This window comes from Coturnix japonica, unplaced genomic scaffold (genome assembly GCF_054131305.1).
Source record: "Coturnix japonica strain WE unplaced genomic scaffold, WE-NBRP24 Scf039, whole genome shotgun sequence".
NCBI lineage: Eukaryota > Metazoa > Chordata > Aves > Galliformes > Phasianidae > Coturnix > Coturnix japonica.
In genome coordinates this window covers 5,498,648-5,523,198 of record NW_028188942.1, presented here as the reverse complement: position 1 = coordinate 5,523,198, position 24,551 = coordinate 5,498,648, and the positions used below count along the sequence as shown (strand labels likewise).

At 56.7% G+C, this 24,551-nt stretch overlaps 1 protein-coding gene across 24 annotated transcripts in view; it reads left to right on the top strand.

Annotated features, from left to right (window-relative positions):
• The window catches only part of NPHS1 (NPHS1 adhesion molecule, nephrin), a 67,370-nt gene that overhangs the window by 13,988 nt on the left and 28,831 nt on the right, over nucleotides 1-24,551 (top strand). For 11 of the 24 annotated variants that reach the window (XR_014940221.1, XR_014940227.1, XR_014940228.1 and 8 more), the window contains 11 exons: nucleotides 1,129-1,245; nucleotides 2,324-2,452; nucleotides 2,896-2,980; nucleotides 4,789-4,892; nucleotides 5,538-5,659; nucleotides 9,237-9,417; nucleotides 12,596-12,753; nucleotides 14,572-14,710; nucleotides 15,570-15,694; nucleotides 19,312-19,474; nucleotides 21,080-22,592. Coding sequence is in view for 16 of the 24 variants with exons in the window: in XM_085530938.1 (XP_085387064.1) it covers nucleotides 1,129-1,245; nucleotides 2,324-2,452; nucleotides 2,896-2,980; nucleotides 4,789-4,892; nucleotides 5,538-5,659; nucleotides 9,237-9,417; nucleotides 12,596-12,753; nucleotides 14,572-14,710; nucleotides 15,570-15,694; nucleotides 19,312-19,474; nucleotides 21,080-22,592 (2,836 nt within the window). In the remaining 8 variants the exon portion in view is untranslated. Of the gene's footprint in view, nucleotides 1-1,128; nucleotides 1,246-2,323; nucleotides 2,453-2,895; nucleotides 2,981-4,788; nucleotides 4,893-5,537; nucleotides 5,660-9,236; nucleotides 9,418-12,595; nucleotides 12,754-14,571; nucleotides 14,711-15,569; nucleotides 15,695-19,311; nucleotides 19,475-21,079; nucleotides 22,597-24,551 lie in introns of those variants that run through there. The other 13 variants (XR_014940224.1, XR_014940222.1, XR_014940226.1 and 10 more) reach the window with 8 other exon arrangements.

Here is a 24,551-nt window from a genome sequence, read left to right as displayed (position 1 = left end):
ATTAGGAGGGAGGAATGGTGGGTCTAATGAGGACAAAGGGGCGGGGCTTATGACGGTGGGCGGGGCTTATTGAGCCCCAGAGAGGTTGGGGCCAATCAGAGCGAAGGGGCGGGGCTTAACCACGAAAGGGGCGTGGCCTAATAAGCTCAAATGGGCGGGGCCAATCATAACTAAGGGACGGGGATTAAGAGTTGGGCCAATCAGAGCGAAGGGGCAGGGCTTAACCAAGAAAGGGGCGGGGCTAAAGGAGAGTAAAAGGAGGGGCCAACCAAAAGGGGGCGTGGCTAAAGGGCGGGGCCAATAGCAGCGAGGGGGCGGGGCTTATACCGCTGGGTGGGGCTTAATGAGCACAAAGGGGCGGGGCTAAAGGGTGGGAGCCAATCAGAGCGAAGGGGCGGGGCTTAACCGCGAAATGGGCGGGGCATATTCAGGTGGGCGGGGCTTAATAAGCTCAGATGGGCGGGACCAATCATAACAAAGGGGCGGGGATTAAGAGGTGGGCCAATAGAAGTGAGGGGGCGGGGCTTATGCAGGTGGGCGGGGCTAAAGGAGAGTAAAGGGAGGGGGCAAACAAAAGAGGGCGTGGCTAAAGGGCGGGGCCAATAGAAGCGAGGGGGCGGGGCTTATGCCGGCAGGTGGGGCTTAATGAGCACAAAGGGGCGGGGCTAAAGTGTGGGAGCCAATCAGAGCGAAGGGGCGGGGCTTAACCACGAAAGGGGCGGGGCTAAAGGAGAGTAAAGGGGAGGGGCCAACCAGAAAGGGGGCAGGGCAAAGGGTGGGGCCAATAGAAGCGAGGGGGCGGGGCTTATACCGCTGGGTGGGGCTTAATGAGCACAAAGGGGCGGGGCTAAAGGGTGGAAGTCAATCGGAGCGAAGGGGCGGGGCTTATGCCGGTGGGCGGGGCTAAAGGAGAGTAGGGGGCGGGGCTAAAGGGCGTGGCCAATAGAAGCGAGGGGGCGGGGCTTATGCCGGTGGGCGGGGCTTAATGAGCAGAAATGGGCGGGACTAAAGGGTGGGAGCCAATCAGAGCGAAGGGTCGGGGCTAAGCCGTGATGGGATTGGTCAGGGGGCGTGGCTTGTGTGTTGGTGGGGGGCGTGGTCAAAACGAGGCCCCGCCCCCTTGCCCAGGTGAGCATCACGTGCGCATCATGGCCGCCCAGCTGGAGGACGATGGAGTTTGGCAGTGCCAGGCGACGGGGGGGAACGGGACGGTCGGGTCACGGCCAGCAACGCTCAGAGTGATGGGTGGGTGGGAGTGGGGGGAAATGGGGGGGATATGGGGGGGATGGGAGGGGATATGGGGGTAATGGGATGGACTGGGAGGGAATGGGAGGGGATATGGGGGTACTGGGGGGGGAACTGGGAGGGAATGGGAGGGAATAGGAGGGAATGGGAGGGAATGGGGGGGAATGGGATGGACTGGGAGGGGATATGGGGATACTGGGATGGACTGGGAGGGACTGGGGGGGAATGGGAGGGAGTGGGGTGGACTGGGAGGGGATATGGGGCACTGGGATGGACTGGGAGGGACTGGGAGGGACTGGGATGGGATATGGGGGTACTGGGATGGACTGGGAGGGACTGGGGGGGGATATGGGGGTACTGGGAGGGACTGAGGGGGAATGGGAGGGACTGGGGGGGACTGGGGGGGGATATGGGGGTACTGGGAGGGACTGAGGGGGAATGGGAGGTGAATGGAATGAACTGGGAGGGAATGGGAGGGACTGGGAGGGGAATGGGAGGGAGATATGGGGGACTGGGATGGATTGGGAGTGACTGGGAGAGACTGGGATGGGATTGGGAGGGACTGGGGGGCATTGGGTTGGACTGGAATGGACTGGGAGGGGACTGGGAGGGAATGGGAGTGAAAGGGGGCACTGAGAGTGAATGGGGGGGAATGGGAGGAACTGGGAGGGAACTGGGTTACTGGTCCTTACTGGTGGTTACTGGTCCTTACTGGTTGTTACTGGTCCTTACTGGTGGTTACTGGTGGTTATTGGTCCTTACTGGTTGTTACTGGTCCTTACTGGTGGTTACTGGTTGTTACTGGTTGTTACTGGCCCTTACTGGCTCTTACTGGCCCTTACTGGTTGTTACTGGTCCTTACTGATGGTTACTGGTCCTTACTGGCTCTTACTGGTCCTTACTGGTTGTTACTGATCCTTACTGGTTGTTACTGGTCTTTACTGGGTGTAACTGGTCCGTACTGGTTGTTACTGGTCCATACTGGTCCATACTGGTTGTTACTGGTCCTTACTGGTCCATACTAGTTGTTACTGGTTCCTACTGGTCCATACTGGTCCATACTGGTCTCTCCCCGCAGTTCCCCCCAACCAACCAGAGCTGGAGCTGCCCGAGGGGGCGGAGCTTCCGTGGCGGGAGGGGGCGGAGCTTGAGGTGAAGTGCCGAGTGGGCGGGGCCAGACCGGCGGCCAATCTGAAGCTGGAGTTGGGTAAGTGGGCGGGGCTTAATGGGGTGAACGGCCAATCAGTGGGCGGTGCTGGGTGAGGAGGCGGGACAAAGGGCGGGGCCTCGGAGTGGGGTGGCCAATCAGGAGCTGTTTTAAATGAGGGGGCGTGGCCTATGGGGGCGAGGCCTGGGGGGGGGGGGGAGGTAGGGGCGGGCTGTGAGCAGCCAATCAGCAGCAGGTGTTGGGTAAGGGGGCGGGGCTAAGGGCAGCCAATCAGGGCTGGAGTTGCATAGGGGCGGGGCTTGTGTGGGAGCAGCCAATCAGCGTGTGAGGTTGGCTGGGGAGGCGGGGCTACGGGCTGTCAATCTGGGGGTGGTGTTGGAGGAGGGGGCGGGGCTTGGCTGTGAGCAGCCAATCAGCAGCTGATGATGGTTGAGGGGGCGGGGCTAAAGTTTTGGGGTGAATTGAGGGGATTTTGGGTGCAGGGGGGGAAGCGCTGCCCCACGGCTCCGCTCACGTCACTGAGGATGGAACTGACCCCAGGCTGAGCATCACGCACATCAGCGCACGGTGAGAACCAGTACAGACCAGTACAGACCAGTATAGACCAGTACAGACCAGTATAGACCAGTACAGACCAGTACAAACCAGGACAGACCAGTATAGACCAGTACAGACCAGTACAGACCAGTACAAACAAGTACAGACCATTACAGACCAGTACAGAACAGTACAAACCAGTATGGACCAGTATAGACCAGTACAGACCAGTACAGAGCAGTATAGACCAGTACAGACCAGTATAGACCAGTACAGATCAATATAGACCAGTACAGATCAGTATAGACCTGTATAGACCAGTACAGACCAGTACAAATCAGTACAGACCAGTATAGACCAGTACAGACCAGTACAAATCAGTACAGACCAGTATAGACCAGTACAGATCAATATAGAGCAGTACAGATCAGTACAAACCAGTACAGACCAATATAGACCAGTAGAGATAAGCACAGACCAGTACAGATAAGTACAGACCAGTACAGACCAGTACAAACCAGTACAGACCAGTAGAGATAAGAGCAAACCAGTACAAACCATTATAGATAAGTACAGACCAGTTTGGACCAGTATACATAAGTACAGACCAGTACAGATCAACACAGACCAGTATAGACCAGTACAGACCAGTACGGATCAGTGTAGATAAGTACAGACCAGTATAGACCAGTGTAGATAAGTACAGACCAGTATAGATAAGTAGAGACCAACACAGACCAGTATAGATAAATACAGACCAGTACAAACCAGTACAGACCAGCACAGACCAGTATAGATAAGTGCAGTCCCTCTCAGTCCCTCCCAGTTGATCCCAGTCTCTCCCAGTTTATCCCAGTCCCAGACAGTTGGTCCCAGTTGATCCCACTCCCTCCCATTTGATCCCAGTTGATCCCAGTCCCTCCCAGTACCTCCCACTACCTTCCAGTTGATCCCAGTTGATCTCAGTTGATCCCAGTCCCACCCAGTTGATCCCGGTCTCTCCCAGTTGATCCCAGACCTTCCCATTTGATCCCAGTTAGTCCCAGTTGATCCCAGTCCCTCCCAGTCTCTCCTAGTTGGTCCCAGTTGATCCCAGTCCCAACCAGTTGGTCCCAGTTGGTCTCAGTTGATCCCAGTTGATCCTTGTCCCAGCCAGTTGGTCCCAGTTGGTCCCAGTTGATCCCAGTCCCACCCAGTTGATCCCGGTCTCTCCCAGTTGATCCCAGACCTTCCCATTTGATCCCAGTTAGTCCCAGTTGATCCAGTCCCTCCCAGTCTCTCCTAGTTGGTCCCAGTTGATCCCAGTCCCAACCAGTTGGTCCCAGTTGGTCTCAGTTGATCCCAGTTGATCCTTGTCCCAGCCAGTTGGTCCCAGTTGGTCCCAGTTGGTCCCAGTCCCTCCCAGTTGACCCCAGTCGATCCCAGTCGATCCCAGTCTCTCCCAGTCCCTCGCAGTTGATCCCAGTCCCACCCAGTTGATTCCAGTTAGTCCCAGTTGATCCCAGTCCCTCCCATTTGATCCCAGTTAGTCCCAGTCTCTCCCAGTCTCTCCAAGTCCGTCCCAGTTGATCCCAGTTGATCCCAGTTGATCCCAGTCCCTCCCAGTTGATCCCAGTCCTTCCCACTTGACCCCAGTCTCTCCCAGTTGACCCCAGTCCCTCCCAGTCCCTCCCAGTTGATCCCAGTTGATCCCAGTTGGTCCCAGTCCCTCCCAGTTGGTCCCAGTCCCTCCCAGTCCCTCCCAGTTGACCCCAGTCTCTCCCAGTCTCTCCCAGTCCATCCCAGTTGCTCCCAGTTGCTCCCAGTGGCTCCCAGTTGATCCCAGTTCCCCATTGCAGTGTGTCCCCCCGCCGTGGTTCCCATGGACAGACCCTGTTGTGTTCGGCCACCAACGAGGCGGGGGGGGACCCCAAGGAGACCAGGATGACGGTCAGCGTGCTCTGTGAGTGCCCCAGTTCAAACCAGTACATCCCAGTTAAACCAGTTCATCCCAGTTCAAACCAGTACATCCCAGTTCGTCCCAGTCCCTCCGAGTCCATCCCAGTCCATCCCAGTCCATCCCAGTCCCTCCCAGTTCATCCCAGTCCCTCCCAGTCCATCCCAGTCCATCCCAGTTCCTCCCAGTCCCTCCCAGTTTATCCCAGTCCCTCCCAGTTCCTCCCAGTTCCTCCCAGTCCATCCCAGTCCATCCCAGTCCTTCCCAGTTCCTCCCATTCCATCCCAGTCCATTCCAGTCCATCCCAATCCATCCCAGTTCATCCCAGTCCATCCCAATCCATCCCAGTTCATCCCAATCCATCCCAGTTCCATCCCAGTTCCATCCCAGTCCATCCCAGTTCCTCCCAGTCCCTCCCAGTTCATCCCAGTTCAACCCAGTCCATCCCAGTCCCTCCCAGTTCATCCCAGTTTATCCCAGTCCATCCCAGTCCCATCCCAGTTCAACCCAATTTCTCCCAGTCCCTCCGAGTCCCTCAAAGTTCCTCCCAGTCCCTCCCAGTCCATCCCAGTCCCTCCCATACCCCCCCACTCCCCCCCATTCTCCCCCAGTTCCCTCCCAGTCTCTCCCAGTTTAACCAGTTGCTCCCAGTTCCCCCGGACCCTCCCACCATTGAGGGTCTGGACTCTCCCCGCGTGCGGTTGGGGGACACGCTGCGACTGCTCTGCACGGCAAGGGGGGGGAACCCAGCCCCCAGTCTGCACTGGGAGAAGGTACTGGGATAAACTGGGATGGACTGGGAGGGACTGGGATGGACTGGGATGGACTGGGATGAACTGGGAGGAACTGGGATGGAACTGGGATGGACTGGGATGAACTGGGAGGGACTGGGATGGACTGGGATGGACTGGGATGAACTGGGAGGGACTGGGATGGACTGGGATGGACTGGGATGAACTGGGAGGGACTGGGATGGACTGGGATGGACTGGGAGAGACTGGGATGAACTGGGATGGATTGGGATGGACCGGGATGGACTGGGATGGACTGGGAGGGACTGGGATGAACTGGGAGGGACAGGGAGGAACTGGGATGGGACTGGGATGAACTGGAATGGAACTGGGATGGACTGGGAGGAACTGGGATGAACTGGGATGGAACTGGGATGGACTGGGAGGAAGTGGGAGGAACTGGGAGGGACTGGGAGGAACTGGGATGGACTGAGAGGAACTGGGAGGAACTGGGATGGACTGGGATGGACTGGGAGGAACTGGGAGGGACTGGGAGGGACTGGGAGGGACTGGGAGGGAACTGGGAGGGACTGGGAGGGACTTGGAGGAACTGGGATGAACTGGGATGGACTGGGAGGGACTGGGAGGGACTGGGATGGACTGGGATGAACTGGGATGGACTGGGAGGGACTGGGAGGGACTGGGATGAACTGGGAGGGACTGGGAGGGACTGGGATGAACTGGGATGGACTGGGAGGGACTGGGAGGGACTGGGATGGACTGGGAGGGAACTGGGAGGGACTGGGAGGGACTGGGATGGACTGGGATGAACTGGGAAGGACTGGGAGGGACTGGGATGAACTGGGATGGAGTGGGATGGTCTGGGAGGGACTGGGATGGACTGGGATGAACTGGGAGGGACTGGGAGGGACTGGGATGGACTCGGAGGGACTCGGAGGGACTGGGATGGACTGGGATGGAATGGGATGGAATGGGAGGAACTGGGATGGAACTGGGAGGGAACTGGGAGGAACTGGGATGGACTGGGATGGACTGGGATGGAACTGGGAGGGACTGGGAGGAACTGGGATGAACTGGGAGGGACTGGGAGGGACTGGGATGGAATGGGAGGGACTCGGAGGGACTGGGATGGACTGGGATGGAATGGGAGGGACTGGGATGGACTCGGAGGGACTCGGAGGGACTGGGAGGGACTGGGATGGACTGGGAGGGACTGGGATGGACTCGGAGGGACTCGGAGGGACTGGGATGGACTGGGATGGAATGGGATGGAATGGGAGGAACTGGGATGGACTGGGAGGAACTGGGATGGAACTGGGAGGGAACTGGGAGGAACTGGGATGGACTGGGATGGACTGGGATGGAACTGGGAGGGAACTGGGAGGAACTGGGATGGAACTTGGAGGGACTGGGATGGACTGGGATGGACTGGGATGGAACTGGGAGGGAACTGGGAGGAACTGGGATGGACTGGGAGGGACTGGGATGGAACTGGGAGGGAACAGGGATGGAACTTGGAGGGACTGGGATGGACTGGGATGGACTGGGATGGAACTGGGAGGGAACTGGGAGGAACTGGGATGGACTGGGATGGACTGGGATGGAACTGGGAGGGAACTGGGAGGAACTGGGATGGACTGGGATGGACTGGGATGGAACTGGGAGGGAACTGGGAGGAACTGGGATAGACTGGGATGGACTGGGATGAACTGGGATAAACTGGTGTCACCACCATCCCCTATATCCCCATTATCAACCCACTGTACCCCTTTAAACCCCATTGAGGCCCATTAAACCCCATAGACCCCATTACCTTCCATTACCCGCCCATAGCCCCCATAGTCCCCATTACCCCATAGCCCCCCATTACCCCATAGCCCCCCAGTACCCCATAGACCCCCATTACCTCATAGCCCCCATAGCCCCCATTACTCCATTGCCCCCCATTACCCCATAGCCCCCATTACCCCATATCCCCTATAGCCCCCATTACCCCATAGCCCCCATAGCCCCCCATTACCCCATAGCCCCCCATTACCCCATAGCCCCCATTACCCCATAGCCCCCCATTACCCCATAGCCCCATAGCCCCCATTACCCCATAGCCCCTATAGCCCCCATTATCCCCATAGCCCCCATAGACCCCCATTACCCCATTACCCCATAGCCCCCCATTACCCCATAGCCCCCATAGCCCCCATTATCCCCATAGCCCCCATATCCCCTCATTACCCCTTTAGCCCCCTATACCCCCCCCATATCTCCCCATTACCCCCATTATCCCATAGCCTCTCATTGCCCCCATTACCCCTATTGCATCCTATAGCATCCTATAGCACCCCATAGCTCCCCATAGCTCCCCATAGAGTCCCATTGCGCCCCATAGCACACTATACAACCCTATAGCCCCCCATAGCCCCCATAGCCCCCCTTATCCCCATTGTCCACTATTAGCCCCATTACCCCCATAGCCCCCCATAGACCCCCATATCCCTCCATCATCCCATACCCCCCCATTACCCCATAGCCCCCCATTACCTCCATTTCCTCCTATTGGCCCCATAGCCCCCCATAGCCTCCTATAGATCCCCATAGCCCCCCATTAACCCCCATTACCCCAATTACCCCAATTACCCCATAGCCCCCCATTACCCCATGTCCTTCCATCATCCCATAGCCCCCATAGACCCCATAGACCCCATATCCCCCCCATATCCCTCCATTGCCCCCATAGACCCCCAGTTCCCCCCATTACCCCATAGCCCCCTATAGTCCCTTACAGCCCCTCATTACCCCATATCCCCCCATTGCCCCCATTACTCCCTATTACCCTCATAGCCCCCCATTAACCCCCATTACCCCAATTACCCCATAGCCCCCATATCCCTCATATCCCCCATATCCCCAACTCCCCCATATCCCCCATATCCCCCCATACCCCCCATATCCCCCACATCCCCCATATGCCCCATATCCCCCATATCCCCCATATCCCCCCATATTCCCCATATCCCCCCATTACCCCCATAGACCCCCATTGCCCCTCATTACCCTATAGCCTCCCAATACCCCACAGCCCCCTATTACCCCGCATTGCCCCCATTACCCCATAGGCCCCTATTGCCTTACTGCCCCTATTGACCCCATTGCCCCTATAGCCCCCCATAGCCATTGTGTCCCATAGTGCCCCATAGAGACCCATAGAGACCCCATAGAACCCCACAGTGCCCCATAGTGCCTGACAGAGCCCCATATCACCCCATAGTGCCCCATAGCACCCTATAGCGCCCGATAGCAGCCCATAGAGATCCATAGAGACCCATAGGGACCCATAGAGACCCATAGAGACCCATAGGGACCCATAGAGACCCCATAGAGTCCCCATAGAGACCCCATAGCTCTCCATAGTGCCCCATTCTGTCCCATAGTGCCCCATTCTGTCCCATAGAGCCCCATAGCACCCCATAGCGCCCCATAGCTCCCCATAAAGTCCCATTGTGCCCCATAGCGCCCCATAGCACACTATACAACCCTATAGCCCCCCATATCCCCTATATCTCCCCCATATCCCCCTATATCCCCCATATCCCCCCTATAGGACGGCGTGGCGCTGCCGTCCCCGTGGTTCTCGGACTCTCCGGTAGGGGGCGCCGTGTCGCTGTCCAGGAGCCGCGTGGTGCTGACCGTGACCCGGATGGACGACGGGACAACGCTGCGATGTTACAGCAGGAGCCGGGCGGGGGGCGGGGGGAGCGTCAGTGTCACCATCAGGGTGGGATGTGAGTGGGAATGGGGGGATATGGGGGGATGTATGGGGGGATATGGGGGTATATGGGGGGATATGGGGGATATGGGGGGATATGGGGGGATATGGGGGGATATATGGGGGGTATGGGGGGATATGGGGTTATATGGGGGGATATGGGGGGGTATGGGGGATATGGGGGGATATGAGGGGATATGGGGGGATATGGGGGGGGATATGGGGGGGGTATGGGGAGATATGGGGGGATATGGGGGATTGGGAGGGGATATGGGGGGATATGGGGGATATGGGGGGGTATGGGGGATATGGGGGGATATGCGGGGATATGGGGGGACTGGGAGGGGATATGGGGGGATATGCGGGGGATATGGGGGGATATGGGGGGATATGCGGGGGATATGGGGGGATATGGGGGGGTATTGGGGGGGTATGGGGGGATATGAGGGAATAGGGGGGTAATGGGAGGGGATATGGGGGGATATGGGGGAATAGGGGGGGATATGGGGGGACTGGGAGGGGATATGGGGGAATAGGGGGGGATACGGGGGGATATGGGGGTAATGGGAGGGGATATGGGGGGATATGGGGGATATGGGGGGATATGGGGGGGATATGGGAGGATATGGGGGGATATAGTGGGGATATGGGGGGGGATAGGGGGGAATAGGGGGGAATAAGGGGGGATATGGGGGGGATATGGCGGGATATGGGGGGATATGGGGGGGGATATGGGGGGATATGAGGGAATAGGGGGGGACTGGGAGGGGATATGGGGGGATATGGGGGAATAGCGGGGGACTGGGAGGGGATATGGTGGAATAGGGGGGGATATGGGGGGATATGGGGGGACTGGGAGGATATGGGGGGGATAGGGGGGGATATGAGGGGATATTGGGGGATATGGGGGGACTGGGAGGGACTGGGAGGGGATATGGGGGGATATGGGGGGATATGGGGGGACTGGGAGGGAATATAGGGGAATGGGGGGATATGGGGGGGCATGGGGGGATATGGGGGAATAGGGGGGGATATGGGAGTAATGGGAGGTGATATGGGGGCCTGGGGGGGACTGGGAGGGACTGGGAGGGGATATGGGGGGATATGGGGGGATATGGGGGGACTGGGAGGGAACTGGGAGGAATGGGAGGGAGTGGTCCATACTGGTCCATACTGGTCTGTACTGGTCCATCCTGGTCCATATGGGTCCATACTAGTCTATACTGGTTCATACTGGTCCATACTGGTCCATACTGGCCCATACTAATCCATACTCACCTGTACTCATCCATATTGGTCCATATGGCTCCATACTGGTCTGTACTGGACTGTAGTAGTCCATACTGGTCCATACTGACCTGTACTGGTCCATACTGGTCCATATTGGTCCATAATGGTCCATACTGTTCCATACTGACCTGTATTGATCCATACTGGTCCGTATTGGTCCATACTGGTCCATACTGGTCCATACTGACCTGTATTGATCCATACTGGTCCATACTGGTCCATACTGACCTGTATTGATCCATACTGGTCCGTATTGGTCCATACTGGTCCATACTGGTCCATACTGACCTGTACTCATCCATAGTGGTCCATATGGGTCTGTAGTGGTCCGTGCTGGTCAATAATGGCCCATATTGACTGGTACCCAACCATACTGGTCCGTACTGGTCCATACAGACCAATACTGACCCATACTGACCTATACTTGTCCATACTGGTCCATACTGGTCCATACTGGCCTGTACTGGTCCATACCGGCCTGTACTGGTCCATATTGGCCCATACTGGTCCATATTGGCCCATACTGGTTCATATTGGTCCATTCTGGTCCATATTGGCCCATTCTGGTCCATACTGTTCCATACTGGTCCATATTGGCCCATACTGCTCCATACTGGTCCATACTGGTCCATACTGTTCCATACTGGTCCATACTGGCCCGTACTGGTCTGTACTGGTCCATATTGGCCCATACTGGTCCATACTGGCCTGTACTGGTCCATATTGGCCCATACTGGTCCATACTGGCCCGTACTGGTCCATATTAGCCCATTCTGGTCCATACTACTCCTTACTGGTCCATACTGTTCCATACTTTTCCATACTGACCTGTACTGATCCATAGTGGTCCATTTGGGACTGTAGTGGTCCGTACTGGTCCGTACTGGTCAATAATGGCCCATATTGACTGGTACTCAACCATACTGGTCTGTACTGGTCCATACAGACCCATACTGACCCATACTGACCTATACTGGTCCATACTGGTCCATAATGTTCCATACTGGTCCATACTGACCTGTACTGATCCATACTGTTCCATACTGGTCCATACTGACCTGTAATGATCCATACTGGTCCATACTGGTCCATACTGATCCATACTGACCTATACTGGTCCATACTGTTCCATATTGGCCCATACTGACCTATACTGCTCCATACTGCTCGATACTGGCCCGTACTGGTCCATACAGACCCATACTGACCCATACTGACCTATACTGACCCATACTCACCCATACTCACCTATACTGTTCCATACTGGTCCATACTGGTCCATACTGGCCCATACTGGTCCATATTGGTCCATACTGGTCCATACTGGTCCATATTGGCCCATACTGGTCCATACTAGCCCATACTGGTCCATATTGGCCCATACTGGTCCATACTGGCCCATACTGGTCCATACTGGTCCATACTGGCCCATTCTGGTCCATACTGGCCCATTCTGGTCCATATTGGCCCATACTGGTCCATACTGGTCCATATTGGCCCATACTGGTCCATACTGGCCTGTACTGGTCCATATTGGCCCATACTGGACCATACTGCTCCATACTGCTCCATACTGGTCCATACTGGTCAATATTGGCCCATACTGGTCCATACTGGCCCATTCTGGTCCATATTGGCCCATACTGATCCATACTGGTCCATACTGGTCCATACTGCTCCATACTGGTCCATATTGGCCCATACTGGTCCATACTGGTCCATACTGGCCTGTACTGGTCCATATTGGCCCATACTGGTCCATACTGCTCCATACTGCTCCATACTGGTCCATACTGGTCCATACTGGTCCGTACTGGTCCGTACTGGTCCATACTGGCCCATACTGGTCCATATTGGCCCATACTGGTCCATACTGGTCCGTACTGGTCCGTACTGGTTTGCAGACCTCCCCTCCGAGGTGACGATCTCGGGTCCCCACACGGTGGCAGAGAACAGGACGGTGACGCTGTCGTGTTCCAGCGCCCCCAGTAACCCCCCAGTGCAGCTGCGATGGTGGATGGGGGGGCGGCAGCTGCAGCACGGGGACACCACTGTCACTGCGGTACGGGACCCATAGAGACCCATAGAGACCCATAGGGACTCATAGGGACCCATAGAGACCCATAGGGACCCATAGAGACACATAGAGACCCCATAGAGACCCATAGCGACCCATAGAGACACATAGGGACCCATAGGGACACATAGAGACACATAGAGACCCATAGAGACCCATAGAGACCCATACTACCCCATAGTGCCCCATAGCTCCCCATAGCCCCCATAGAGACTCTATAAAGACCCATAGGGTCCCATAGTGCCCCATAGCGCCCCATAGAGACTCATAGCTCCCCATAGCCCCCATAGAGACCCCATAGAGACCCATAGGGACCCATAGTGCCCCATAGTGCCCCATAGAGGCTCATAGCTCCCCATAGCCCCCATAGCACCCCATAGAGACCCATAGAGACCCATACTACCCCATAGTGCCCCATAGTGCCCCATAGAGACTCATAGCTCCCCATAGCCCCCATAGTGCCCCATAGCTCCCCATAGCCCCCATAGAGACTTTATAGAGACCCATAGGGTCCCATAGTGCCCCATAGAGACCCATAGAGACCCATACTACTCCATAGTGCCCCATAGCGCCCCATAGAAACTCATAGCTCCCCATAGCCTCCATAGTGCCCCATAGCTCCCCATAGCCCCCATAGAGACTCTATAGAGACCCATAGGGTCCCATAGTGCCCCATAGCGCCCCATAGAGACTCATAGCTCCCCATAGCCCCCATAGCGCCCCATAGAGACCCATAGAGACCCATACTACACCATAGTGCCCCATAGCGCCCCATAGAGACTCATAGTTCCCCATAGCCCCCATAGAGACTCTATAGAGACCCATAGTGCCCCATAGAGACTCATAGCTCCCCATAGCCCCCATAATGCCCCATAGCGCCCCATAGAGACTCATAGCTCCCCATAGTGCCCCATAGTGCCCCATAGCACCCCATAGAGACTCATAGCTCCCCATAGCCCCCATAGAGACCCCATAGAGACCCATAGGGACCCATAGTCCCCCATAGAGACTCATAGCTCCCCATAGCCCCCATAGAGACCCCATAGAGACCCATAGTGCCCCATAGCGCCCCATAGAGACTCATAGCTCCCCATAGCCCCAATAGTGCCCCATAGAGACCCATACTGCCCCATAGAGCAACATAGAGACTCATAGCTCCCCATAGAGACCCATTCTGCCCCATAGCTCTCCATAGAGACCCATAGAGACCCACAGCCCCCATAGTGCCCCCTTGTGCCCCATAGCACCCCATAGTGTCCCATACTGCCCTACAGCACCCCATAGCGACCCATAGAGACCCATATTGCCCCACAGTGCCCCATAGAGACTCATAGCTCCCCATAGCCACCATAGTGCCCCATAGAGACTCATAGCTCACCATAGCCCCCATAGTGCCCCATAGCTCCCCATAGTGCCCCATAGAGACCCCATAGAGACCCATAGTGCCCCATAGTGCCCCATAGTGTCCCATAGCTCCCCATAGCGCCCCATAGCCCCCATAGTGCCCCATAGCGCCCCATAGAGACTCATCGCTCCCCATGGCCACCATAGCCCCCATAGCGCCAAATAGAGACTCATAGCGCCCCATAGCCCCCATAGTGCCCCATAGCACCCCATAGAGACCCATAGCGCCCCATAGAGACTCTATAAAGACCCATAGTGCCCCATAGCGCCCCATAGTGCCCCATAGAGACCCCATAGAGACCCATAGGGACCCATAGCTCCCCATAGCGCCCCATAGCGCCCCATAGAGACCCCATAGCGCCCCATAGCGCCCCACATCTCCCCCCTGTCCCCCCCCAGGCTGATGGAGGCGGCTTCGTGTCCGTGTCCAACGTGACGCTGTTGGGGCGTCGCTCCGACCACGGGAGGGAGCTGATGTGCGAGGCCATGAGCGGCACCATGGGCAGCAGGACCGGCAGCGTCACGTGGGGGGTCACACGTGGGTCTATGGGGGGTATGGGGGGGTAAATGGGGGTCAGATGTGGGTCTATGGGGGGATATGGGGGGATATGGGGGGATATGGGGGTCAGATGTGGGTATATGGGAGGATATGGGAGGATATGGGGGGATATGGGGGGATATGGGGGTCAGGCGTGGGTCTATGGGGGGATATGGGGGATATGGGGGATATGGGGGATATGGGGGGATATGGGGGATATGGGGGATATGGGGGGATATGGGGGGATATGGGGGATATGGGGGATATGGGGGGATATGGGGGGATATGGGGGATATGGGGGGGATATGGGGGATATGGGGGGATATGGGGGATATGGGGGATATGGGGGATATGGGGGATATGGGGGATATGGGGGGATATGGGGGATATGGGGGATATGGGGGATATGGGGGGGATATGGGGGATATGGGGGGATATGGGGGATATGGGGGATATGGGGGGATATGGGGGATATGGGGGATATGGGGGATATGGGGGGGATATGGGGGATATGGGGGGATATGGGGGATATGGGGGATATGGGGGATATGGGGTCAGAGGTGGGTCTATGGGGGGGTCTATGGGGGATATGGGGGGATATGGGGGTTAGGCGTGGGTCTATGGGGGGATATGTTGGGATATGGGGGTCAGATGTGGGTCTATGGGGGGAATGGGGGGATATAGGGGATATGGGGGTCAGACGTGGGTCTATGGGATATGGAGGGGTATGGGGGTCAGACATGGAGATGTGGGGGGATCTATGGGGGATATGGGGGATATGGGGTCTATGGGGTATATGTGGGGCCGTGTCCTATTAACGAAGGTTCCATGTCCTGACGTTGTCCCCCCCCCATGTCAGACCCCCCCCAGGAGCTGTGGCTGGACGCCCCCCCCCCCAATTCATCGTTGTGGGCCGGCAGCCGCCTGCACTTACTGTGCCACGCCAGGGGGGGGCACCCGGCCCCACGGCTCCTATGGACCAGGGTACGGACACACCCTATAGGGCTCAGCCCTATAGGACCCTATGGGACCCCCCTATGGGACCCACACCTATGGGATCCCTATGGGACACAGCCATATAGGACCCTATGGGACCCCCACTATGGGACCCACCCCTATGGGATCCCTATAGGGTCAATATGGGACCCCCACCAATGGGAACCCTATGGAACCCCCACTATGGGACCCCTATAGGACACAGCCCTATAGGACCCTATGGGACCCCCACTATGGGACCCACCCCTATGGGATCCCTATGGGGTCAATATGGGACCCCCACCAATGGGACCCCTATGGAACCCTTCCTATGGGACCCCCACTATGGGACCCCCACTGTGGGACCCCCACTGTGGAACCCTTATGGGACCTTCCCCTATGGGATTCCTATGGGGTCAATATGGGACCCCCCCTATGGGACCCCCCACTATGGGACCCCCACTATGGAACCCTTATGGGACCTTCCCCTATGGGATCCCTATAGGGTCAATATGGGACCCCCACCAAAGGGACCCCTATGGGACCCTCCCCATGGGACCCCTATGGGACACCCCATATAGGACCCCTATGGGGCCACTATGGGACCCCTCCCCCATGAGACCCCTATGGGACCCCTATAGGACCCCCCCTGTGGGGTCTCTATGGGACCACTATGGGATCCCTTCTATGGGACCTCTATGGAACCCTTATGGGACCCTCCCCTATGGGATCCCTATCGGGTCAATATGGGACCCCCCCCATGGGACCTAAATAGGGTCCCCCCTATGGACCCCCCCATATAGAACCCCTATGGGACCCCCCCCTATGGGACCCTCCTCTATGGGACCCCTATGGGACCATTATGGGACCCCTATGAGACCCCCATGGGATCACTATGGGACCCCCCTCTATGGGACCCCCCTATAGGACCTCAATGGGACCCTCTCAATGGGACCCCTATGGGACCACAATGGGACCTTAATGGGAACACTATGGGACCACTGCGACCCCTATGGGACCCCCACCCCCAGTGGGACCCCTGTAGGACCACCATGGGACCCCCCTATAGGACCCCCCTAATGGACCCCTATGGGACTTGTATGGGACCACTATGGGACCCCTTCTATGGAACCCTTATGGGACCCTCCCCTATGGGATCCCTATAGGGTCAATATGGGACCCCCCCCCATGGGACCTAAATAGGCGCCCCCCCTATGGACCCCCCCATATAGAACCCCTATGGGACCCCCTCTATGATACCCTCCTCTATGGGACCCCTATGGGACCATTATGGGACCCCTATGAGACCCCCATGGGACCACTACGGGACCCCCCTCTATGGGACCCCCCTATAGGACCCCCCTAATGGACCCCTATGGGACTTGTATGGGACCACTATGGGACCACTGGGACCCCTATGGGACCCCCCCCCACCCCCTATAGGACCCCCCCGTGGGACCCCCCTACAGGATCCCCTCCAATGGGACCCCTATGGGAGCAGTATGGGGCCCCTATAGGATCCCCACATGGGACCACAATGGGACCTTAATGGGAATTAATGGGGCCCCCAATACCCCCCTAATGCCCCCAATACCCCCTAATAACCCCCATGTCCCCCTATTGCCCCCAATACCCCACCACCACCCCACTAATGACCCCCTAATGCCCCCCAATACCCCCTAATGTACCCCATTGTATCCCATTGTACCCCAATATGACCCCAATGCCCCCCTAATGCCCCTCAACCCCTCCAAATGCCCCCTAATGCCCCCTAATACCCCCCAATGCCAACCAACACCCCCCTAATGCCCCCCAATATGACCCCAATGCCCCCCTAATGCCCCCCAATACCCCCTAATGTACCCCATTGTACCCCATTGCCCCCCAATATGACCCCAATGCCCCCCTAATGTCCCTCAACCCCCCCAAATGCCCCCTAATGCCCCCTAATACCCCCCAATGCCAACCAACACCCCCCTAATGCCCCCCAATATGACCCCAATGCCCCCCTAATGCCCCCCAATACCCCCTAATGTACCCCATTGTACCCCATTGCCCCCCAATATGACCCCAATGCCCCCCTAATGTCCCTCAACCCCCCCAAATGCCCCCTAATGCCCCCTAATACCCCCCAATGCCAACCAACACCCCCCTAATGACCCCCAATCTTCCCCCAATACCCCCCTAATGCCCCCCAATACCCCCTAATCTACCCCATTGTACCCCATTTTACCCCATTTCCCTCCAATGCCCCCCAATACACCCCAATACCCCCTTAATGCCCCCCAATAGCCCCCCCAATACAACCAATGTCCCCTATTGCCCCCCCAATGTCCCCCAATGTCCCCCGACACCCACTTAATACCCCCCAATGCCCCCCATTACCTCCCTAATGTCCCCAATACACCCTAATGCCCCCCAACCCCCCCCAAATGCCCCCTAACGTCCCCCAGTGTCACCCCAAAACCCACCCAATGCCCCCAATACCCCCCAATATCCCTCTAATGCCCCCCAATACCCCCTATTACCCCCCTAATGCCCCCAATACCCCCCTAATACCCCCCTAATATCCCCCAATACCCCCCAATACCCCCGTAATACCCCCCAATACCCCCCTAATGCCCCAAATACCCCCCTAATACCCCCCTAATATCCCCCAATACCCCCCAATACCCCTCTAATACCCACCAATGCCCCCTAATGCCCCCAATACCCCACAATACCTCCCTAATATCCCACAATACCCCCCTAATATCCCCCAATACCCCCCTAATATCCCCCAATACCCCCCTAATATCCCCGAATACCCCCCAATACCCCCCCAATACCCCCCTAATATCCCCGAATACCCCCTAATATCCTTCAACCCCCCCCAATACTCCCCAATATCCCCCTAATATCCCCCAATACCCCCCAATTCCCCCCTAATATCCCCCAATACCCCCCTAATATCCCCTAATACCTCCCAATACCCCCCTAATATCCCCCAATACCCCCTAATATCCCCTAATACCCCCGAATACCCCCTAATATCCCCCAATACCCCCCAAAAACCCCCTAATATCCCCCAATACCCCCATAATACCCCCCAATACCCCCTAATATCCCCCAATACCCCCCTAATACCCCCAATACCCCCCTAATATCCCCCAATACCTCCTAATACCCCCCAATACCCCCCTAATATCCACCAATACCCCCCTAATACCCCCCAATACCACCCTAATATCCCCCAATACCCCCCTAATATCCCCCAATACCCCCCAATACCACCCTAATATCCCCCAATACCCCCCTAATATCCCCCAATACCCCCCTAATATCCCCCAATACCCCCCTAATGCCCCCCAATACCACCCTAAAACCCCCCAAAACCACCCTAATATCCCCCAATACCACCCCAATACCCCCCTAATACCCCCCAATACCCCCCTAATACCCCCCAAATACCTCCCTAATATCCCCGAATACCCCACAATACCCCCATTACTCCCCCAATATCTCCCAATACCCCCCCAATATCCCCCAATACCCCCCTAATACCCCCCACTACCCCTTAATACCCCCCTAATACCCGCAAATACTCCCCCTATTACCCCCTAAAACCCCCTTTATTGCCCCCCCAGGACGGTCGCCCCCTGAAGGAGGGGGGGTCTCACTCCGGGGGGTCGGTGGTGACCCGGGACCTGCAGCTGGTGCTGAGCCCCAGTGACAACGGGGCCCTGTACGGCTGCGAGGTTGGGGGGCACAAGGGGGGACCCTCAGCCCAGACCAGGCTCAATGTGCTGTGTGAGTATGGGGGGGGGTGTGGGGTGGGGATGGGGGGGTTATGGGGTGGCTATGGGGGGATATGGGGGGATATGGGGTGAATATGGGGGGATATGGGGTTGCTATGGGGTGAATATGGGGGGATACGGGGGGATATGGGGTGAATATGGGGTGAATATGGGGTGAATATGGGGTGAATATGGGGGTATGGGGTGAATATGGGGTGGCTATGGGGTGAATATGGGGGGATATGGGGTGAATATGGTTGGCTATGGGGTGAATATGGGGGGATATGGGGTGAATATGGGGTGAATATGGGGTGAATAGGGGGGTATGGGGTGAATATGGTTGGCTATGGGGTGAATATGGTTGGCTATGGGGTGAATATGGGGGGATATGGGGTGGGTATGGGGTCAAGGAGGGGCTATGGGGTGGCTATGGGGTGAATATGGGGGGATACGGGGTGAACATGGGGTGGCTATGGGGTGAATATGGGGGGATATGGGGTGAATATGGGGTGGCTATGGGATGAATATGGGGGGATATGGGGGGATATGGGGTGGCTATGGGGTGGCTATGGGGTGAATATGGGGTGAATATGGGGGGATATGGGGTGGCTATGGGGTGAATATGGGGTGAATATGGGGGCTATGTGGTCAGGGAGGGGCTGTGGGGTATGGGGTGGTTATGGGGTGCTTACAGGGTGGGTATGGGGTGGATATGGGGGCAGGGAGGGGCTATGGGGTGAATATGGGGTGCCTATGGGGGTAGGGAAGGGCTATAGGGTGGGTATGGGGTGGTTATGGGGTGAGTGTGGGGTGGAAATAGGGTGTCTATGGGGTGGGTGTGGGGTGGATATGGGGTGGCTATGGGGGCAGGGAAGGGCTATGGGGTGAATATGGGGTGCCTATGGGGGTAGGGAGAGGCTATAGGGTGGGTATGGGGTGGTTATGGGGTGAGTGTGGGGTGGAAATAGGGTGTCTATGGGGTGGGTGTGGGGTGGATATGGGGTGGCTATGGGGGCAGGGAAGGGCTATGGGGTAGGAATGGTGTGGTTATAGGGTGGGTATGGGGTGGTTATGGGATCTCTATGGGGTGGGTATGGGGTGGGTATGGGGTGGCGATGGGGTCACAGTGAGGCTGTGGGGTGGTTATGGGGTGGGTATGGGGTCAGGGATGGGCTGTGGGGTATGGGGTGGTTATGAAGTCATTAAGGGGCTATGGGGTGGTTATGGGGTGTGTATGGGGTGGCTATGGGGTGAATATGGGGGGATATGGGGTCAAGGAGGGGCTATGGGGTGAATATGGGGTGGCTATGGGGGTAGGGAGGGGCTATAGGGTGGGTATGGGGTGGTTATGGGGTGGCTATGGGTTGGGGATGGGGTGGTTATGGGGTGAACATGGGGTGGCTATGGGGGCAGGGAGGGGCTATAGGGTGGGTATGGGGTGGATATGGGGTGGGTATGGGGTGAATATGGGGGGATATGGGGTCTAGGAGGGGCTGTGGGGTGGCTGTGGGGTTGGTATGGGGTGGGTCTTGCTGTGGGTCTCTATGTGTCTCTATGGGTTCCTATGGGTCTCTATGTCTCTCTGTGTGTCTCTATGGGTCTCTGTGTCTTGCTATAGGTCCTTATGTCTCGCTATGGGTCTCTGTGTCTCGCTATGGGTCTCTATGGGTTGCTATGGGTCGCTATTGGTCTCTCTATGGGTCTCTATTGGTCTCTATGTGTGTCTATGGGTTGCTATGGGTCGCTGTGGGTTTTTCTATGGGTCAATGTCTCTCTATGGGTCGCAGTGTCTCCCTATGTATCTCAATGTCTCTCTATGGGTCTCTATGGGTCTCAGTGTCTCCCTATGTCTCTCTATGGGTCCCTATGTCTTTCTATGGGGTCTCTATGGGTCGCTATGGTTCCCAATGTGTATCTATGGGTCCCTATGGGTCTCTATGTGTCCCTATGTCTCTCTATGGGTCTCAATGTGTCTCTATGTGCCCATATGGGTCTCACTATGGGTCACTATGGGTCTCTGTGTCTCTCTATGGGTCCCTATGGGTCCCTATGTCTTTCTATGGGGTCTCTATGGGTCTCAATGTCTCTCTATGGGTCTCTATGTGTCCCTATGGGTCTCACTGTGTCCCTATGTCTCTCTTTGTGTCCCTATGGGTCACTATGGGTCTCTGTGTCTCTCTATGGGTCCCAATGTGTATCTATGTCTCTCTATGTGTCTCTATGGGTCTCAATGTCTCTCAATGTCTCTCTATGTGTCCCTATGGGTCTCAGTGTCTCTCTATGTGTCTCTATGTGTCCCTATGTGTCTCTATGGGTCTCAATGTGTCCTTATGGGTCTCACTGTGTCCCTATGTCTCTCTATGTGCCCCTATGGGTCTCAGTGTGTCCCTATGGGTCTCAATGTCTCTCTATGGGTCTCAATGTGTCCCTATGGGTCTCACTGTGTCCCTATGTCTCTCTATGTGTCCCTATGGGTCTCACTGCGTCCCTATGTCTCTCTATGGGTCCCTATGGGTCCCTATGTCTCTCTATGGGTCCCTATGGGTCTCACTGTGTCCCTATGTCTCTCTATGGGTCTCTATGTGTCCCTATGGGTCTCACTGTGTCCCTATGTCTCTCTATGGGTCTCTATGGGTCTCACTGCGTCCCTATGTCTCTCTATGGGTCCCTATGGGTCCCTATGTCTCTCTATGGGTCCCTATGGGTCTCACTGTGTCCCTATGTCTCTCTATGTGTCCCTATGGGTCTCACTGTGTCCCTATGTCTCTCTATGGGTCTCAGTGTGTCCCTATGTCTCTCTATGGGTCGCTATGGGTCCCTATGGGTCTCACTGTGTCCCTATGTGTCCCTATGTCTCTCTATGGGTCTCTATGTGTCCCTATGTGTCTCTATGGGTCTCTATGTGTCCCTATGGGTCTCACTGTGTCCCTATGTCTCTCTATGTGTCCCTATGTGTCTCTATGTGTCCCTATGTGTCCCTATGGGTCGCTATGGGTCCCAGTCCCCCCGCAGTCCGTGTCCATCTCGTTGTCCCCCCGCTCCCCCCGTCCCGGTTCGTTATTGGAACTGACCTGCAGCGCCGGCAGCGCCCGACCAGCCCCCACCCTGCAATGGGACATCGACGGAACCACGTGGGTACAGCCCCATAGCGACCCATAGCGACACATAGCGCCCCATAGAGACACATACAGCCCTATAGTGTCCCATAGAAACACATATAGCCCCAAATAACCCCATACAGCCCCATAGCGCCCCATAGAGACCCATATAACCCCATACAGCCCCATAGTGCCCCATAGAGATCCATATAGCCCCATATAACCCCATACAGCCCTATAGTGCCCCATAGAGACCCATATAGCCCCATACAGCCCCATAGCGCCCCATAGAGACCCATATAGCCCCATACAGCCCCATAATGCCCCATAGAGACCCATATAACCCCATACAGCCCCATAGTGCCCCATAGAGACCCATACAGCCCCATATAACCCCATATAACCCCATACAGCCCCATAGCGCCCCATAGAGACCCATAGAGACCCATATAGCCCCATACAGCCCCATAGTGCCCCATAGAGACCCATATAACCCCATACAGCCCCATAGTGCCCCATAGAGACCCATATAGCCCCATATAACCCCATACAGCCCCACAGCACCCCATAGCAACCCACAGAGCTCCCTAGGGACACATACAACCCCATAGCGCCCCATACAGCGCCATAGTGCCCCATAGAGACACATACAGCCCCATATAACCCCATACAGCCCCATAGTGTTCCATAGAGACCCATATAGCCCCATATAGCCCCATACAGCCCCATAGCGCCCCATAGAGACACATACAGCCCCATAGAGACACATACAGCCCCATAGCGCCCCATAGAGACACATATAGCCCCACAGCGCCCCATAGAGACCCATATAGCCCCATAGCGCCCCATATAGCCCCATATAGCCCCATATAACCCCATACAGCCCCATAGCGCCCCATAGATACACATACAGCCCCATAGCGCCCCATACAGCCCCATAGTGCCCCATAGAGACACATACAGCCCCATATAACCCCATATAACCCCATACAGCCCCATAGTGTCCCATAGAGATCCATATAGCTCCACATAAACCCATACAGCCCCATAGCACTCCATAGCAACCCACAGCGCTCCCTAGAGACACATACAGCCCCATAGCGCCCCATAGAGACACATACAGCCCCATATAACCCCATACAGCCCCACAGCACCCCATAGCAACCCACAGCGCTCCATAGACACATACAGCCCCATAGCGCCCCATAGAGACACATACAGCCCCATATAACCCCATACAGCCCAATAGCGCCCCATAGAGACCCATACAGCCCCATATAACCCCATACAGCCCCACAGCACCTCATAGCGACCCACAGCGCTCCATAGAGACACATACAGCCCCATAGCGCCCCATAGAGACACATTCAGCCCCATATAACCCCATACAGCCCCATAGTGCCCCATAGCATCCCATTGTGCCCATAGCATCCCATAGCGCCCCATAGCATTTCCCCACTGTGCCCCATAGCGCCCCATAGTATCCTATTGTGCCCCATAGCACCCCATAGAGCCCCATAGAGCACCATAGGGCCCATTGTGCCACATAGAGCCCATTGTGCCACATAGAGCCCCATTGTGCCCCATAGAGCCCCATAGGGCCCCATAGAGCCCCATTGTGCCCCATAGAGCCCCATTGCACCCCATAGAGCCCCATAGCGCCCCATAGAGCACCATAGGGCCCATTGTGCCCCATAGAGCCCCATAGAGCCCATTGTGCCCCATAGAGCCCCACTGTGCCCCATAGAGCCCCATAGAGCCCACTATGCCCCATTGCGCCCCATAGAGCACCATAGAACCCCATAGAGCACCATAGGGCCTATAGAGCCCCATAGAGCCCCATAAAGCATCATAGAGCCCCATAGAGCCCCATTGTGCCCCATAGAGCCCCATAGAGCCCCATTGTGCCCCATAGAACCCCATAGAGCCCCATTGTGCCCCATAGAGCCCCATAGAGCCCCATTGTGCCCCATAGAGCCCCATAGAGCCCCA